This window comes from Corythoichthys intestinalis, chromosome 21 (genome assembly GCF_030265065.1).
Source record: "Corythoichthys intestinalis isolate RoL2023-P3 chromosome 21, ASM3026506v1, whole genome shotgun sequence".
Taxonomy (NCBI): Eukaryota; Metazoa; Chordata; class Actinopteri; order Syngnathiformes; family Syngnathidae; genus Corythoichthys; species Corythoichthys intestinalis.
In genome coordinates this window covers 13,490,305-13,510,535 of record NC_080415.1, presented here as the reverse complement: position 1 = coordinate 13,510,535, position 20,231 = coordinate 13,490,305, and the positions used below count along the sequence as shown (strand labels likewise).

Sequence of the window (20,231 nt, the reverse complement as noted above, 5' to 3'; positions counted from 1 at the left end):
ACCATAGAGTTCCTTTTCATTCAGACGCCGATGGATACTACGGGCTGACACTGTTGTACCCTTGGATTGCAGGACAGCTTGAACTCGTCTGGATGTTAGTCGAGGTTCTTTATCCACCATCCGCACAATCTTTCGTTGAAATCTCTCGTCAACTTTTCTTTTCCGTCCACATCGAGGGAGGTTAGCCACAGTGCCATGGGCTTTACACTTATTGATGACACTGCACACGGTAGGCACAGGAACATTCAGGTCTTGGGGAAGAACTTGCCTTGAGATTGCCCATGCTTCCCCACAATTTTGCTTCTAAAGTCCTCAGACAGTTCTTTGGTCTTTTTTCTTTTCTCCATGCTCAATGTGGTACACAAAAGTACACAGGACAGTGGTTGAGTCAACTTTAATCCATTTTAACTGGCTACAACTGGGATTTAGTTATTGCCACCACCTTTTATGTGCCACAATTAAGTAACAGGTGCTGTTAATTACACAAATTAGAGAAGCATCACATGATTTTTCAGAGGGTGCCAATACTTTTCTCTGGCCCATTTTTTGAATTTTGTGTAAAATGATAATGATTCAATTTTTTCCCCCATTCTCTTTTGTGTTTTTACATTGCAAGCAAAATAAATGAAGATATTACTAATAAAGCATTTGTAATTGCAATCATATTCTTGGAGAAATTGAGCATTATCTGACAGAATTGCAGGGGTCCCAATACTTTTGGCCAGCAGTGTATATAAAAAAACGTACATTAAGATATATATATATATATATTAGGGCTGCAGCTTTTTAAATATTTTAGTAATGGATTAATCGATGGTCTAGTTAGTTCGAATAATCGAGTAATCGGATAAGGAACATGAAAAATTAAAATACCTGAGCTGAGTCTCAAACGGTATATATATATATATATATATATATATATATATTTTTTTTTTAAATGTGGTTCTACTGTATGTACAACAAAAGAACAATTGGCTAACTTACATAGAAAAAGTCCGCTAGCTTAAATGCTATACAATGCTAAAGTTTTTTTAACAATGCTCTTAACAAATGGTTCGGACACATGTTCCCCCCCAAAAAACGGCTAAATATACTTATAAACTAATTAATGAATGCATTAAAAAACATTAGCTCAAACAAAGCTTAGCTTACGTTGGTCTTAACAGGGAGCAGTTGGATTCAGCCATGTGAAAAGAGGCAGACCAGAGGGCAGTGTATTCACCCTAATAAATGAAACTAAATGCAAACACTTTCAAAATAAACCTTTACAACGCCAATTTAATTAAACGAATACTCGAAGCAACAAATTTAATTCGAATATTTTTTTCTAATCGAATACTCGAGTTAATCGATTAATCGTTGCAGCAATAATATATATGTATACATACATTTTCTGATACCTGAAAAAAAGATGTATTCATATAGTATATGTGCAAATTTGAGAAAAGCAATTGCAATTGACATTTGAGAAATAAAATGATATATATGTAAATAAAAAATTATTTCTTGACCCTTTTCCCATTTATTACAATTTGCATCTTCAATAATATTCATGAATATTTTGAAAATGTATTATTGTTAATATGTTTATTTAGAAAAATAATAGGGAAAAGTGACGCTAAAACATTACCTACTAAGGTAGTGGAACCTATCATTAACCTATTAAATGACCATATTAGGGAAAAACATACCATAATCATTGAACCCCAACGGAAATAATAATGAAAATCACCCGTCTGAAGAGCATGACTGTCCTCTAGTGGATAAACACATTTTCCACCATGAAATTAAAACTCGCTCTGCTTTTCCGTGGTCTATCGATGCCAAATAAAAAATAGTTTGAGTTTGATATCTGCACTTTTATTTTTGACGGCAACACTAATTCTGAAATACTTATACTATTTTTTACGGTGCTTTAAAGACGCCTCTTGTTATGATGTTAGAATAGTGAAATGATAATAAGACTAGACTGCAAGTTTGTGTTGTGTGTGGTGATGTTTCTGTATTGTTATGTCTTATTGGTGTCATATGAGTATTGTTGCTGCATCTAATTGGCGAGACTGGGTGAGCCATAGTGGTAGTAAAAATAAAAAGGGGGAAAAAAGTAGCGACTAGTGCGGCCCAAAATAGCGGAGTAATAGTAGTATTTCATCTTCACAAATCTACTCAAGAAAAAAGTGCGGGGTGGTAAAAGTACTCTCATAAGTAGCGTACATTTTAGTCAGTAAAATGACTCAAGTAAATGTAACAGAGTAAATGTAACGCGCTACTACAGACGTCTGATGATGAGATGTTACTACTTAGCACAGAGCGCTGAGCTAGTTTGCAGTTTTGCTAATGAATGTCTTAAGTGTCCATTTGTATTGTGTTTTGGAGAAACATAAGCGCTTGACTCATTGTTAGACAGTAAAGTTATTTCATTTCATTTTATAGAGAAACCAAACACATTAACCAATTCTTACAGCAGCTTAGAGTCTCTTTTCAACACAAACTCCCATTCAAACTGTAAATTGTCATACAAGAGAGTGTGCTTTGAAATTGAATTATACTTATGAACAACTGTTGGATTAAAAAAAAAACTGATTTATTATAGTCTCTTTCCTCCTCATTTGGTTTTGTTGTTTAGTTTCTTTGAAGAAAATAAAAGTCATTGACACAATTTATATCAGTGCTTTGCCCACAAGGACAAAAAAAGTCAGCAGCACTATTTTTATATTTGAATGAACAGGACTTTTGTCAGATTTGTGGACTGAGAAATTATTTTTATGTTTTGTACTTAGAACCTAAGTTTTATTTACTTATAACATTAAAGCTGTAGACTACAGTTTAGTCAGGAAATTGAGAAAATATTATTTTTGAATGAACTAGTCATCCATATTGTCCACATTGTTACTTACAACATGTCTAAAATTGAAAGTAATTGAAAAAAAGTGACATTTATCCGATTAATCAATTATTCAAATGTCCGATTAATCGATTACAAAATAAACGTTAGTTGCAGTCCTAATGTCAATATAAATGATGTAAATAGAAAGGTTTTTATGTTTCAAATATTTTAGATAATTTTGAAGCAAACAATTATTCACTAAAAAAATAAGTATGAAAAGTTGACTTAAAAATTGTTGGTACCTGACAAAGGAAATCAAATGTTATTAATGAATACATTTGCATAAAATAACAAAGCCACACAGATCCCATTGGTTACACATTTTACTTAACACAAACTCATGAACTCTTTTATCCGTTAAACTTAGAGGGGATGTTTAAAGTGGCTACGTTACTTAATTTGTCATTCAAAGCTAGCAGCAAAATCTCACACTTCTGTGGAACTTCTGAAGTTGAAGACCACGTCAAAAATCAAGGCCATAATATCCAAAGTACCGTATTGGCCCGAATATAAGACGGCCCTGATTATAAGACGACCCCCTCTTTTTCAAGACTCAAGTTTGAAAAAAGACTTTTTGAACACCAAATTAATTTTTATACAGAAAATAATTACAGTACATCTGAAACAAATGACTGTAACAATATATTTGAGAGAAAAAGCGTGTTATTTTGCCTCATTCAAATCTTTATATCTGAACATTTAAATATGTAAACTAAAGTGCAATCACAATCGTAAATGAATGGCGTCTGGTTTTTGAAATGTAAATAAACCAATCTATTGTGATAAACAACAAAATTGCAATAACTGTATTAACCATCAAAGTGAAGTCTAACTGTAGTGTTGAAACAAATCTGAATAAGGAAAAAACATTGCAATAAAATAATGCAAACTGGTTAAACTAGGAGCTGAGATTCGTTATGACAGAACATCGCTTCAATGATATCTGGCGCCATCTAGCGTCGTGAATGGGGAGAGTAGCTGAGATCTGTCATAACAGAACATCGCTTCAATGATATCTAGCGTCATCTAGCGTCGTGAATGGGTACAATGTCTAGACCGCGAATATAAAACGACCCCCTCTTTTTCAATTTTATTTCAATGCAAATAACACCGTCTTATATTTGGGCCAATACGATAATATAGACTAACGATTCTCATTGATTATATCAATAGTTAGCTTGTAAGACATTCATGCGAGACAGTGCATAAATAGTGGTACCTCGACATACGAATGCATCGACATACAATCTTTTTGACATCCGATATAAAATTTGACAACATATGACGAAATGCTCGAAATACGACGATTTATGGCGGCGTCAGATTCATTGTTTTCCCATAAGAAGGCCGGACGGCGGATTTTCTTGTGAGGGAAAGCAACGTAGGTCCTGAGAAGGTTAGTGCAGGTGGTGAAAAATGAAAATTATTGGAAAATATTAAGGATTTAGCGTAGGTTTTTGGGCTGTGGAACGAATTACCGGTCATCAAATTATAATGTATCCTTATGGGGCAATGCCGGTCGACATTCGACCATTTCAATTTACAAACCAGGTCCTATAATGAATGAAATTCTTATATCGAGGTACCACTGTACATCTCCCCTAGTGGCCATGCAAGAGAAGAAGGCGTCAGGAAATAAGGGAAGGATGGAAGAGTTGAAAGAAATAAAGACTTACTCGGTTTCTATACTGCTGAGAATATATCTTCAAAAGTTGATTAAACAAAAGAAGCAGAGGCACAACAGACAAACGAGCAAAAACAGAAGCACAAGAAGCTGTTAGCCCAGAAGCAACAAGCACACACACAAAAGCTGCAGTTTGAAGCATGAAGGAGAAATTAATTAAAGTTTTATGACAACAGAAGCAAAGCAAAATGTCGCCAACCATCGCCAAGGGAATACATGACTCAAAATGGACTTGTCTACTTTAAAAATTGCGACTGGATATGAAAATGGAACCAGTGTTGCTATTTCTGTCATTTCAAGTAAAAAAAAAAAAAAAAAAGCATTTTCATTGTCGACATCATCATCGTCATCTCCTGGGGGAGTTTGACGCTAAACGATGTTCATGTCCCAATGAAATATTAAATGAGTTACTTCCCCTCCATGCCATCTGTTCAAGCTTGCACGGAAAAGTACAGTTAGTGTTTTAAGAAAGGAGAGAAAGCAACTGTGAGGGCCCAAATACACCAGATGCATGATCGTTGCGGTTCCGGTCCGACTCCGGTAAAAAATAGCGCCGGAGCCAATCCGTTCCCATTATATCCTATTGTTCAACGTATACCGGCCGCGTCAGTGCTCCGGATTGCCTGCGGACTATCTCCGGCGTTTTTGCCGGACACACATCCGACAAAATGGGCGGAGCTGGGCCTGGACGTAACAGCCCAGTTGCTTATTCACGGTTTAAACACCAGCAAACATGGACGAAGAACTTTTCGTCATGGAAGTGGAAAGTCACAAAGTGATATACGATGCAGCAGATCGTTATTATAAGGACAGCATTAAAAGGGAAGCTGCAAGGTGTTCCATTATGTGTGTTTTTCTGGCAATGATATCAAACACACGACGTGCTGACAACTTTGAGCGGAAAAAAAAAGCAGCGTATCTGAAAGTGGCTCCACTGCAGAAATTCTCGTGCCCGGGGCACACACAATGTCGGTTTGTATACAGAGTCGAGGGGGAAAAGTACGAAAGAGAATAAAAAGACACCCACAAGTTTCAACCTGGTGGTCTATTCAAGACGTTTCTCTTTCTTTCCTACATTTTACTTGACTTTTCATAGAAAACCCAACAGTTTGCGCTGGGCACAGGAATCTGCAGTGTAAAGACACCAATTCCAAGTACGGTTTTTTAGTTCATGTACCGTATTTTTCGGACTATAAGTCGCGTTTTTTTTTCATATTTTGGCTGGGGGTGCGACTTATACTCAGGAGCGACTTATGTGTGGAATTATTAACACATTATGATATAATTTCACATCTTATTTTGGTGTTTTGCAGTGACACTGATGGTTTTGTAAAGTTGTTAGCATGTTCTTATGCTATAGTTATCTGAATAACTCTTTATAGCTATGGCCACGTTCGCGTTCTGCCAATGGCAGTGTATGTTCAATTGTATTATTGACTTTTTTATCTTGAAATGGATGCATTTAGTTTGTGGCGCTTTCACGCCCATGTGAGGGCGCACTCGCACTTGTTTACGTGACACGCCGGAAGAAGACTGACAGCTACGTAGCTCTGAGTGAGTGAGTTAGCTAGAGAGAATAGACGGATGCGAACCTACTTTCATTGTTTATGCTTTTAAATCATCTCTACAGAGGCAACGCCTGCGTGTATCATCTTTTCTGTTGTTGTTGTGTTTTCCACCCGCGATCGGACACTTAGAGCCAGTTGTGTGGTTGTTTGAACGATGTGCTAATGATAGCGAACGCATGCTAACCTGTTACTTATTACTAATAGTACCTAATTGTCATTTATTTACGTTGATGCGAACCTGTTTGGTATCAAGCACCAAATTGATTCAGCACATTATATGGACATCCACCATCGTCATTTGGGAGTTCGCTGTATAGCCGGGACCGAGCCGTAGCGTCCTGGTAAGGACAGTATATTCTCATTTCGTTGTTCATGCACTGTACACTGTATATTTATTTAGCATGTTGTTCTCTATTGTATTTTTATATTAAATTGCCTTTCAAGATGACGTGTCTGTTCTATGTGTTGGATTTTATCAAGTAAATTTCCCCCCAAAATTCGACTTATACTCCGGTGCGACTTGTATATGTTTTTTTTCCTCTTCGTTGGGCATTTTATGGCTGGATCGACTTATACTCAGGAGCGACTTGTAGTCCGAAAAATACGGTAGTATATAATTCGCTATCCATTTTATAAATATTACAGATTACTTAACAGTTAATTATAACAGCTCTATCAGATGTTATGTGCCATAAATTCTAAATGTGCACAAAGATATAAACCCACCGACACAACCAAGGGCAAAATAGGGCCCCGCCCCCCTACCCCCCACACACGGAGCCCTGATCTCAACATGATGCAGTCAATCTGGAATTAAGAGACAGACATAACTAAAATATCAATATGCAAATTTAGAAAAAATTATGCTCTCTCTCTGCTTCTCTGATGAGTATAGACTCATCTGTGTTTTTCATTGTTTTAAATGGCACATTATAGCGCGCGATCACGCGAGCGCTGATGAGGGAACGGAGTTGGTGGACCGCAGCCCGTATGAATTGCCTGTTTTTGACGTACTGCGTGGCACGCAGTCAACACTGAACCAGAACGAAACCGCAATGATCATGCATCTGGTGTATTTGGGCCCTTAGAGTGCAGCATCAGGTCTGCAAGTCCCCTCCATCTTCATTAGCACTCATTTCACCCACCTGTTCTGCACACCTGTTCTTGATCATAGCCTCCCTATCAGTGTTGTTTTCGTCAGTGATGACTATTAACGAAAATTTTTCGCCAACTAACACTCTTTTCATGACGATGACGCAAGGGTGTCGGTTTGGTCTCAACATTGGTAGGGATGATATGGAATAACCTGCATGTACACTTTTTGCGGGGGACGGGGACATTCTTAATGATCAATGCAAAATAAATCTGTATTGACTTATACTAACTTTTATGTGTATTGGTTCAGTCTACACTGTTCAATTCAAACCTTTGTTTTAAAAAATGACTAAAGAAACATTTTTAAAACTTCCAGGAAAAATGTCCGGATTTTATGAACAAATTTAAATTGTAATATTTGAACGTAAATTATATTAACATACACAATAAATACAAGCTTGTTAATAATCTCGTAACTATCCAGGAATGCAAAAAAATAAACATTTGTCTTAAGACCACTCAACATTGTCTAAAGAAATTAAATAACTGAGAAGATTTCTTTATCAGGGAATGACAAAAAAAAATAATAATAAAAATGGAGCTGTACAGTACTGCTTTTGTCTAAAACAACAAAAAAATGAAAGCTCCCGTAGTTTGCTTTAAGACCACATAAATAAAATAAAAAGGAAAATTAGGGAGAAGGGGATAAAACTCGGTTCACTCCATTTCTCAAAGTTTAATTAACGTTAACAGTAGAAAACACATACAGATGGACACTTCTGTCTAAGCAGCTACCTACTTGAATTTTGCAGGTTTGCAAGTTCACACAGTTTAAATTTATGCTAACTCTGATGTAGATTGGACTTTCAGTAGCAAAATTGGTGGTGTGTTCCCCACTTCCACAACACTGACGTCATTTTACATTTCTTACAGTGGCTGGTGCTGGCTGGAAAAAAAACTTCTAATATCTTTAATATCTAACGTCTGTGTGTGTGTGTGTGTGTGTGTGGGGGGGGGGGTGTCAAGTCATCAGCCAATCAAATGAGAGTTTCTTAGCCCTTACAGCAACTTACGAGAGTTACCTGTCATCTTGCCTTCCTGGACCTTGATATATTTTTTTAACTTTTGAGTCTCTGCCACTAGACCCTACCTTGTTTGATCCTCTGCCTCTGCTCTAGGCGTTTTAATGCCTCAATGACTTTCGGACTGCGAGTGTAGCCAGACACAGCCCGTTCCCTGCCAGTGTCTCTGCCTTGCCTGAACCCTTCGCACGTACAACCCTCCGGCCTTTCCTGGATGCCACGCCTTCTTCCTCTCTAGGAAATCATTTACAATAAACCTTCAGAACAGTGTTTTGATCAGAGTTCTGCATTTTTTGGGTCCATTTGTTCCCTGGCTCATGTCAGCAACGAAACGATATGCCTAAGATTGCACAAGAGAGTACATCTTAACAGCCAAATTTTTGCTTCAGGCATCGGGAAAACAAGTGGGAAATGCATACGTTTTAGTGAAGGTGCCCTTTCTCAAGATTTACAAGCGGCTGTTTATTTCTATTGTGCAAAGTGGTGATCCTCATAACTTGTGAAAGAAGCAATTTTATTCTAAATTTGTGACTTTCGATCATTACTAGAAGCTGGCCTGGAAACAAGTGACAATTCCCGTTAAAAAACAAAGAAAATACTAAATAAAAAGACTGAAGGCTATATTAGGTTTCAAATAAGGACACAACCTACCGAGGGTGGCGGTGAGCCTCGCCCAATTAGAGGCACGTTCTCATATCGAGGGTTCCCACCGAACAGAGCTGTCTGATTCCTAAGGAAAAAATAAGAAGGTCAACGAACGTCAATGATGTGTAAGGGTTTCAAGTAGTGTTGCACCGATACCATTTTTGGCTCCCGATACTGACTGTGTGATACAGTGGTATGAAAAAGTATCTGAACCTTTTGGAATTTCTCACATTTCTGCATATATTCACTATCAAATGTGATATCTTTTTTAAAATCACACAGATGCAAAAACAGTGTCTACTTTAACTAAAACCACCCAAACATGTATAGGTTTTCATATTTCAATGAGGATAGTATGCAAACAATGACAGAAGGGGGAAAATAAGTAAGTGAACCATCACATTTATAACACTTTGGCAGCAATAACTTCAACCAGACTCTTCCTGTAGCTGCAGATCAGTCTGGCACATCAATCAGGACTAATCTTGGCCTATTCCTGGGATGGCTTGCACAAATTGCTGTTTTTAGATTATGCCACAGCATCTCAATGGGGTTCAAGTCTGAGCTTTGACTTGGCAACTCCAGAACGTGTATTTTGTTTTTCTGAAACCATTCTGAAGTTGATTTAATTCTGTTTTGGATCATTGCCTTGTTGCAGCATCCATCCTCTTTTTAGCTTCAACTGTCTGACAGACGACCTCAGGTTTTCCTCCAAAACATCCTGATAAACCTTTGAATTCATTAATGATTTGTCCAGGCCCTGAGGCAGCAAAACAGCCCCCAATCATGATGCTCCCTCCTTAATGTTTCACGGTGGGGATGAGAAGTCTATGTTGGTGAGCTGTTCCATCTCCCCCCCCACACATGACGTTGTGTCTTACTCCCAAAAAAATTCAAATTTTGGTTTCATCAGTCCACAAAATATTTTGCCAAAACGTCGGTGGATTGTCCAAGGGCCTTTTTGCGAACTTTTAACGAGCAACAATGTTTTTTTTTAAGACAGCAGTGGCTTCCTCAATGGAGTCCTCCCATGAACACCATTCTTGGCCATAGTTTTACATATAGTTGATGTGTGCACAGAGATACTGGACTGTTCCAGTAATTTCTGTAAGTCTTTAGCAGAGACTCTAGCGGTCTTTTTTTTACCTCTCTGAGTATTCTGCGCTGAACTCCTGGCGTTATCTCTGGTGGACAGCAATCTCTTGGGAGAAAAGCAACAGTGCCAAACTCTCCCCATTTGTAGACAACTTCTCTGACTGTAGATAGATGAACATCCAGACTTTTAGACATGGTTTTGTATCCTTTCGCAGCTTTATACACATCAAAAATCCTTGATCGCAGGACTTCAGATAGCTCTTTGACCGAGCCATGATGCACATCAGACAATGCTTCTCATCAAGACAACTCTTACCAGGTGTGTGTTTTATAATGGGCAGGGCAGCTTAAAACCACTCATCAGTGATTGGGCACACACCTGAATTAAATCTGTAAAAATTGGTTTCAATTGCTCTTTATGTCTCCTTATGGAGAGGGTTCACTTATTTTTTCCCCCTTCTGTCATTGTTTGCAGGCTATCCTCATTTGATGTGATTTTATGCAGAAATATTAGAAATTCCAAAAGGTTCAGATAGTTTTTCATACCACTGTACTGTATGACATCATTTTCGTGCCGTTTTCGGTACCGATACTAGTATCGGTGCAACACTGGTTTCAAGTCCTCACATGTAGTTGCCTATCGGGGCACTGGAGAGCGGGGGTGCGGGGGGCTGCAGACTGTTTTGGCTGCCCATGCTGCTGCTGTAGCTGCATAAGCTGTGCAAAGTGGTGTTGTTCTGGTTCTGCGCGCCCCTTCGGTTTCGCCGTGGATTGAAGGGATCCTCCTCGTCCATGTCATTATAATCCTGCTCGCTAAGGAGAATGAGGATAGACATAAAATGAATTGTAGTCAAGCTTTACAACACGTGGATTATTTTCATTTGGTTTCTGTTTAGCAAGACAGTCATTATGTGGAATAATTATCAAGAGGCCAAACATACGAACTATGTAACACCATATTTGGAGTATAAATCGCCATTTTTTTCTTTGTTTGGCTAGCTGTTCCGTATATTTGTATCGTGCATCTTGAACTCATTTACTACCAAACACCATGTCCATGTCACAAGACATGCCTGTCTTTCAAGCAGCACAGAATATTTTTTAATGCTGCATGAACACAGAATTTACAAGATTAGATTAAAAAACTACTCTTTTTAGTTTTTAGTTATGAGCAGTTAAACATCATAAATAACATTATCATTGTTATGGTCGTGGGTCGGAAGGAAAACAGTTATTTGTTACAAAGCCGTAGAGGACTATAGTGTGGCGAGCCTGGGTGCAGGTATAAGGAGTGGTTCAAGCGGAGAGGTAAAGTGGGCGTGGGGGTATAGAACCATTGGGTCCTTAGCGTGGAGAGCCTGGGTGAATGTACCATAAAGGACAAATCAAAAAATTTGACAGTCAGGTGAGCACATAGAAATATTCACAATGTGAGAAGGGACTAATAGTGAACTCGAAGAGACTATCTAGCAACGTGGTGGAGCTCTGGCTGTCTTATGTAGGCAGTTGATGATGATTTCTGAAATCTGCTGTTGCTCCACCCATCAGGCACTGGTCCTGTAATAAGATGACAGACACACACACACACACACACACACACACACACACACACACACACACACACACACACACACACACACACACACACACACACACTCGCCCAGCACGGGGCCTGACAATTATACGTCTTTGGTAATGAATGAGTTAATCGTACCATTAATGATATTACAGTGCTGCCTCGACACTTTACATACATGAATGTACACTTACACACAAACGCGGATCATTAGAGAGAGAAGGAATGTACAGTACGTATTAACTAGTGTTGCACCGATACCATTTTTTGGCCCCGATACCGATACCTGGCTGTGCAGTATCGGCTGATACCACCCCGTTTATGTATTATATATAAATATATATATATATATATATATATATATATATTTTTTTTTTTTTCCCCAGAGAGCTACATAATTGGATGTGAAATCATTGCTATCCAGTCTTTGTCAGGCTGTTGCTTACCTTTGCAAAATAGGAAAAAGACTAGTACAAAGTGAATAGTCTACCAAACCCTAGTAGATAATAGTTGAATAAACCTTTGGCTCTGAAAGGCCAACATAGTGCTACATTTGTGAAATTAAAAAAACATGTATAATGCTAGCCCAAACGTAAGAAGGTAAAAATTAATTCATAATAATAAACTGAATTAAATGAATAAACTTTTTTAAACCTCTCAAAGGCCAAACAGTGCAACTTTCATGAAATTATTGTCACATTCTGCTGCTGGTTAGATTGTGTTTTGTTGCTGGGCTGGTCGTGGGGGCGTTCCTGACGTCGTACCTGAATCCAATGCAGGCTCATCAGCGCAGCATTTAAGCACGGGTGATCTCAAAGATATTTGCCTTGCTGATCGCCATTTGACATCTCGTACTATAGTCTCGGTACATTTGCTTGTTACGCCCCTGCATTGGTTTTTTTTCTGTTAGTGTGCTGCTCTCGTTTGTAACCTCTACCCTGTGCAGGGATTTGAGTGTTTTTATTTTGGCTTTTTGGCTCGCTGCCTATCGTCTTAGTTAACCTTCGAGTTTGTAGTATTGAGCTCCGTTGACCAGCTGTCACGGACTCCTTTTGTTATTTGTTCTATCCCGCGATCGCGTGTTATTTTTTGTTCGCAATGATTAAACCCTTGTACGTATCCCCCGCTTGTTGTCTGCTTCGAGTTCCAACCTTGTTTCCGCATAATAATTGACCACAGCATCTCAGCTCTCTATTAGCTTCCTTTTTTTCGGGAGGGGGGAGTCCCTTATTTCTTTTTCTGAAAGGTGGCAACCCTACTTTGGAAACATTTCCCAAATTACTGCGGCATTTCTTTCAGTAAAACACAATAAAAGCAAAGTAGACGTAGTGAACTGACCAGATTGTTGCTCCGGTCCAGCACCCTTCCTCTGGATAGCAGTCCTGCTCTTGCAGGCTCAAACTCGTTGTGTTCGTTCACATTTCGTCTTCAAATGTTTTATCAGGCTCAAGGTATTAAAATTGGCCGATTTAACTCCACATCTCGAAACTTTCAGGCCGCAAATCTTGCACGCAGCCATTGATTTTAATCGACGGGATTTCTATTTTGAAATACTTCCCGACCGCCGCCATTTCTCCTAGTTTGTTTTTCCTCCATATGAAAAAGCGGCCTTGTCATTGGTTAGGAGTGGCTATTGGCCCACTCTCATTAGTCTGGAGCAGGCCAATAGCGATAGCTGCTTGGTGTTCTTGTGTCATCACACAACACAGAGACAGAGTGTAGTGAGCGCCAGGAGGTAAAAAAGGCCGCGGTCAAATGTTATAATGATGGACCGGTAAATGGTATCGGCACCGTCTTTGATGGTATTCGACGATACCGATACCACCATTTCGGGCCGGATCGGCGCTCCCTGCCGATACTAGTATCGGTATCGGTGCATCTTTGGTATTAACATTATATATACAGTGGTACCTCTACTTACAAACGTCTCTACAAACAACATTTTCAGGTTACGACACGCCATAGACTTTATAATGATATTGACGGGACAGATTCCCCACTCTGCTTCAGTCGGTCGAAGGCGCTTGCAGTTATTCTCATACACATACAGCAATCCAACGCCGGATTTAGGCTGAAAAAGTACGAAAGCTGTACCGCATACAAAGAAGGATTGCTTCAGGAGTGATTTGTTCGAGGAAACAGTTCTTGAAAACAACACAGACAACAACAATTTTGAAATGTTGTGAAAAAAATCAATTGGAGAAATTGACCGCTCCGGCATTGGCGTCATAATTCGCAATATTTACGAAAAACAAATGCTAACTGCTCGGTTATTTCCTCTTTTAACCAAGAATCAAGACTGTTTTACGTTCATATCTATAAGGAATTCAGGGATTTACGCATATATTCACAAGAATTTTCAACATAAAAAGCCACAGTGGCTTAAAGACTAGCAGCACATTTGACATATACAGTGCCCTCCATAATTATTGGCACCCCTGGTTAAGATGTGTTTTTTAGCTTCTAATATTTTTTTTTAATTCAAATAATATGGGACCTGAATAGAAAAAAAAGAGAAAAACCTTCAATACAAGTGCATTTATTCAGTGGGGAAAAAATCCCATACAAAGAAATAATCATTTGACATCAAATAATGTGTCACAATTATTAGCACCCCTGGTGTTAATACTTTGTACAACCCCCTTTTGCCAACAAAACAAGGTCTGGGGACTGAGATGGCCATGGGAAGAGCTTGATTTTGTGTCAGGTGAACCATTTTTTGTGTAGATTTGGCCATATGTTTAGGGTCATTGTCTTTCTGAAAGACCCAGTGACGACCCATCTTCAGCTTTCGGGCAGAGGGCAACAGATTTTGATTTAAAATGTCCTGGTGTTTCAAAGCATTCATCATGCCATGCACCCTAACAAGGTTCCCAGGGCCGTTGGAAGCGAAACAGCCCCACAGCATCACTGACCCACCCCCATACTTCACAGTGGGTATGAGGTGCTTTTCAGCATGCACATCTTTCGTGGCACGCCAGACCCACTAAGAGTGTTTGTTGCCAAAAAGCTCAATCTTGGTCTCATCTGACCAAAGCACACGGTCCCAGCACCTCATACCCACTGTGAAGTATGGGGGTGGGTCAGCTCGGCAGCTTCTCATGAGCGTACGTATTACCTTTTTTCGATACAAACAAAGCAAGAGATAAAAGAAAAGTATGAAAAAGGGGTGTGTTTGGCTGATCTTGCCAAAGAATCTGGCCGTAATACATTAAAAATTGGCACGTTATTAAAATGTCGGCGCAAGAACACCACCGCGAGTTTAAGGCATCGCGTGGATGGTTCGAGAAGTTCAAAAAGAGGACCGGAATGCGCTCTGTTGTTCGGCATGGTGAGTCAAGTAGCGCCGACCACAAAGCGGTCGATGAATTTGTGGAAAAATTCAAACAATTGGTGATTTATGAGGGCAAAAGCAAGTGAGGACCACAGTTAAAGGGAAAATGACCATAATTTTTATTCTTTATTTTATTTTTTTTTACATGTACACTACACTACAGGTACCACTGTACATTCATTTATATTAATATTTTATTTACATATTTCAGATTATTATTAAATGTTATGATAATAACACATGCATTTATAAGGTTTTGTATACACTTATTGATAGGGGGGTCACCAGGTTTGAAGAACAGAAGGGGGAGTTACACAAGACGTAAGCGAACACAGCGTACAAGCACAAAACTTCACAAACAGCTAAAAAAGACATTATATATATATATATGTATATACGGTATACATATATGTATATCTACATATAAAATCAGAGGCTCATGCCATGACTTTCTCACAACACACTGATTGTTTGTTCCCAAATATTTGTTAGTAGCACAGATTTCATTTTGCTCCAAGAATGGCTGTAATTTTAAACCCTGAAAAATAGTACAAATTAATTGAATTTAAGTAATACAGTATCTGGGTCAAGCTAATATGCCTTACACACACCCCTGTCCACATTATATATACATACATACATATAGTACAGGCCAAAAGTTTGGACACACCTCATTCAATGCAACACAAATGAAGGTCCCAAACCCCTTAATAAAGCAATAAATTCCATTAATTAACCCTGAAAAGGCCTACCTGTGAAGTCAAGAGTATAGCAAGTGTGCAAAAAAGTGATCAGAGCAAAGTGCGGCTACTTTGAAGATACTAGAATATTATACGTTTTTAGTTATTTCACCTTTTTTGCTTAGTACATAATTCCACACATGTCAATTCATGGTTTTATTACCTTCAGTAAAAATTTACAATGTAAGTAGTCATTAAAATAAAGAAAACCCACGAATGAAAAGGTGTGTCCAAGTTTTGTGTGTGTGTGTGTGTGTGGGGGGGGGTGTATGTGTGGTATATATAATCATCTTCTTGCCTTTCTCCACTTTATAATCATTACTCTCCTACTCCTCTCTTACTCACCTGTTACAAAGAGGTCTCTGCCCTGTCACTGTCTTTGCACCTCTGCTCTGACTCCTACAGGTCAATAAAGGTGGTGGAGTGATTATAATTAGCGTATGATTACAGTGGTATGAAAAACTATCTGAACCTTTTGGAATTTCTCACATTTACGCATAAAATCACCATCAAATGTGATGTGATCTTTGGCAAAATCACACAGATGAAAAAAAACTGTCTGCTTTAACTAAAACCACCCAAACATTTATAGGTTTTCATATTTTAATGATGATAGTATGCAAACAATGACAGAAAGGGGGAAAGAATAAGTGAGCCATCATTTTTAATATGTTGTGCCCCCCCCCTGGCAGCAATAACTTCAGCCAGATGCATCCTGTAGCTGCAGATCGGTCTGGCACATCGATCAGGACTAATGTTGGCCTATTCTTCTCTACAAAACTGCTGTAGTCCAGTCAGATTCCTTGGATATCTGGCATGAATCGCTGTCTTTAGGTCATGCCACAGCATCTCAATGGGCTTCAAGTCTGGACTTTGACTTGGCTACTCCAGAACGTGTATTTTGTTGTTCTGAAACCATTCTGAAGTTGATTTACTTCTGTGTTTTGGATCATTGTCTTGTTGCAGTATCCATCCTCTTTTTAGCTTCAACTGTCTGACAGACGGTCTCAGGTTTTCCTGCAAAACATCCTGATAAACTTTTTAATTCATTCTTCCATTAATGCTTGCAACTTGTCCAGGCCCCGAGACAGCAAAACAGCCCCGAATAATGATGCTCCCTTCACCATGCTTCACGGTGGGGATGAGGTGTCGATGTTGGTGAGCTATTCAATTTTTCCTCCACACATGACGTTGTGTGTTCCTCCCAAATAATTCAACTTTAGTTTCATCAGTCAACAAAATATTTTACCAAAACCTTTGTAGAGTGTCCAAGTGACTTTTTGCAAACATTAAACGAGCAACAATGTTCTATTTAGACAGCAGTGGCTTCCTGCGTGGAATCCTCCCATGAACACCATTCTCGGCCTTAGTTTTAGGTATAGTTGATGTGTGCACACAGATATTGGACTGTGCTAGTAATTTTTGTAAGTCTTTAGCAGACACTCTAGGGGTCTTTTTTACCTCTCTGAGTATTCTGCGCTGAAATACTGGCGTCATCTTTGGTGGACGGCCACTCCTTGGGAGAGAAGCAACAGTGCCAAACTCTCTCCATTTGTAGACAACTTCTCTGATTGTCAATTGATGAACATCCAGACTTTTAGACATGGTTTTGTATCCTTTCTTAGCTTTACACAAATCAACAATCCTTGATTGCTGGTCTTCAGACAGCTCTTTTGACCTAGCCATGTTGCACATCAGACAATGCTTCTCATCAAGACTCTTACCAGATGTGTGTTTTATAGTGGGCAGGGCAGCTTTAAACCATTCATCAGTGATTGGGCACACACCTGACTTAAATTGTTTGGTAAAAATTGGCTTCAATTGGTCTTTAAGCCTCCTTAGGCAGAGGGTTCACTTATGTATTTTCCCCTCTTCTGTCATTGTTTGCATGCTATCATCATTAAAATATGAAAACCTATAATTGTTTGGGTGGTTTTAGTCAAAACAGACACTGTTTTTTCATCTGTGTGATTTTGACAAAGATCAGAACACATCTGATGGTGATTTTATGCAGAAGTGTGAGAAATTCCAAAAGGTTCAGATACTTTTTCATACCACTGTATGACTACCCACTGTTGATAATCATACATTAATGAGCTCATCTCCTATATTCATCAATGCGTAAAGTCAGAAACACAGCTGATGCTCCAGAAAGAAGTTGCCCCAAAGATAGTGGTAACAAGAGTGCACTTACAGTGGAGAGAACAAGTATTTGATACACTGCCGATTTTGCTGGTTTTCCCATTTGCAAAGCATGTAGAGGTCTGTAATTTGTATCATAAGTTCTCTTCAACTGTGAGGGACGGAATCTAATACAAAAAAACAGAAAATCACGTTGTATGATTTTTAAATAATAAATTTTCATTTAATTGCATGAAATAAGTATTTGATACATCACAAAAATCAAACTTAATATTTGGTACAGAAACCTTTGTTTGCTCATACAGATACCAAACGTTTCCTGTAGTCCTTGACAAGGTTTGCACACACTGCAGCAGAGATTTTGGCCCACTCCTACATGCAGATCTTCTCCAGAGCTTCGGGGCTGCTGCCGGGCAACACGGACTTTCAGCTCCCTCCATAGATTTTCTATCGGGTTCAGATCTGATGACTGGCTAGGCCACTCCAGGACCTAAAGATGCTTCTTACGGAGCCACTCTTTAGTTGCCTTGGCTGTGTGCTTTGGGTCGTTGTCATGCTGGAAGACCCAGCCACGACCCATCTTCAGGGCTCTCACTGAAGGAAGGAGGTTGTCAGCCAAGATCTGGCGATACATAGCCCCATCCATCCTCTCCTCAATACGGTGCAGTCGTCCTGTACCCTTGGCAGAGAAGCAGCCCCAAAAAATGATGTTTCCTCCTCCATGTTTCACGGTTGGAATGGTGTTCTTGGAATTGTACTCATCCTTCTTTTTCCTCCAAACACGACGAGCCGAGTTTAGACCAAAAAGTTCAATTTTGGTCTCATCCGACCACATCACCTTCTCCCATTGCTCCTCTGGATCATCCAGATGGTCAGTGGCAAACTTCAGACGTGTCAGGACATGCACTGGTTCAGCAGCGGGACCTTGCGTGCTCTGTAGGATTTTAATCCATGACGGCGTAATGTGTTTCTGATGGTTTTCTTCGAGACTGTGGTTCCAGCTCTCTTCAGGTCATTGACCAGGTCCTGCCGTGTAGTTCTGGGATGATCCCCCACCTTCCTCATGATCAGTGATCCCCCACGAGGTGAGATCTTGCATGGAGCCCCAGAACGAGGCAGATTGACCGTCAACTTGAACTTCTTCCATTTTCTAATAATCGCTCCAACCGTTGTTACCTTCTCACCAAGCTGCTTGCTTATTTTCCTGTAGCCCATCCCAGCCTTGTTCAGGTCTATTATTTTATCCCTGATGTCCTTACACAGCTCTTTGCTCTTGGCCATTGTGGAGAGGTTGGAGTTTGTTTGAGCATGTGAACAGGTGTCTTTTATACAGGTAACAAGTTCAAACAGGTGCAGTTACTTCCGGTAATGAGTGGAGAACAGGAGGGGTTCTTAAAAAAGAACTAAGAGCCGAAATATTTATTAGTTGGTAATGTATCAAATACTTATTTCATGCAGTTAAATACAAATTTATTATTTAAAATATATACAATGTGACTTTCTGGATTTTTGTATTAGATTCCGTCCCTCACAGTTGAAGAGAACTTATGATACAAATTACAGACCTCTACATGGCTTGCAAATGGGAAAACCAGCAAAATCGGCAGTGTATCAAATACTTGGTTCTCCCCACTGTGTATGTGTATATATATATATATATATATATATATATATATATATATATATAAAATCCGAGGCTAATGCCATGACTCTCTCACAACACACTGATTGTTTGCTCCCAACTATTTGTTAGTCGCACAGCTTTCATTTGGGGCACATATGCTACAAGAATGGCTGTAATTTTAAACCCTGAAAAGTAGTACTAATTACTTGAATTTAAGTAATACAGTATCTGGGTCAAGCTAATATGCCTTACACACACCCACACACCCCTGTCCACATTATACATACATACATACATACATACATACATACATACATACATACATACATACATACATACATACATACATACATACATACAGTACAGGCCAAAAGTTTGGACACACCTCATTCAATGCAACACAGATGAAGGTCCCAAACCCCTTAATAAAGCAATACATTCCACTAATTAACCCTGAAAAGGCATACCTGTGAAGTCAAAAACCATTTTAGGTGACTCCTTTTTGAAGCTCATCAAGAGAATAGCAAGAATGTGCAAAAAAGTGATCAGAGCAAAGTGCGGCTACTTTGAAGATACTACAATATTATACGTTTTTAGTTATTTCACCTTTTTTGCTAACTACATAATTACACACGTCTATTCATGGTTTTATTACCTTCAGTAAAAATTTACAATGTAAGTAGTCATTAAAATAAAGAAAACCCACGAATGAAAAGGTGTGTCCAAGCTTTGTGTGTGTGTGGGTGTGTGTGTGTGGTA

At 39.0% G+C, this 20,231-nt stretch overlaps 1 protein-coding gene across 6 annotated transcripts in view; it reads right to left on the bottom strand.

Annotated features, from left to right (window-relative positions):
• The window catches only part of ttyh2 (tweety family member 2), a 110,832-nt gene that overhangs the window by 2,895 nt on the left and 87,706 nt on the right, over positions 1–20,231 (bottom strand). For 3 of the 6 annotated variants that reach the window (XM_057826001.1, XM_057826003.1, XM_057826005.1), the window contains 3 exons: positions 10,684–10,869; positions 8,968–9,046; positions 4,564–4,590 (listed from right to left, as the gene is read on the bottom strand). In XM_057826001.1, coding sequence (XP_057681984.1) covers positions 4,564–4,590; positions 8,968–9,046; positions 10,684–10,869 — 292 coding nt within the window. Of the gene's footprint in view, positions 1–4,563; positions 4,591–8,967; positions 9,047–10,683; positions 10,870–14,745; positions 16,106–20,231 lie in introns of those variants that run through there. The other 3 variants (XM_057826002.1, XM_057826004.1, XM_057826007.1) reach the window with 2 other exon arrangements.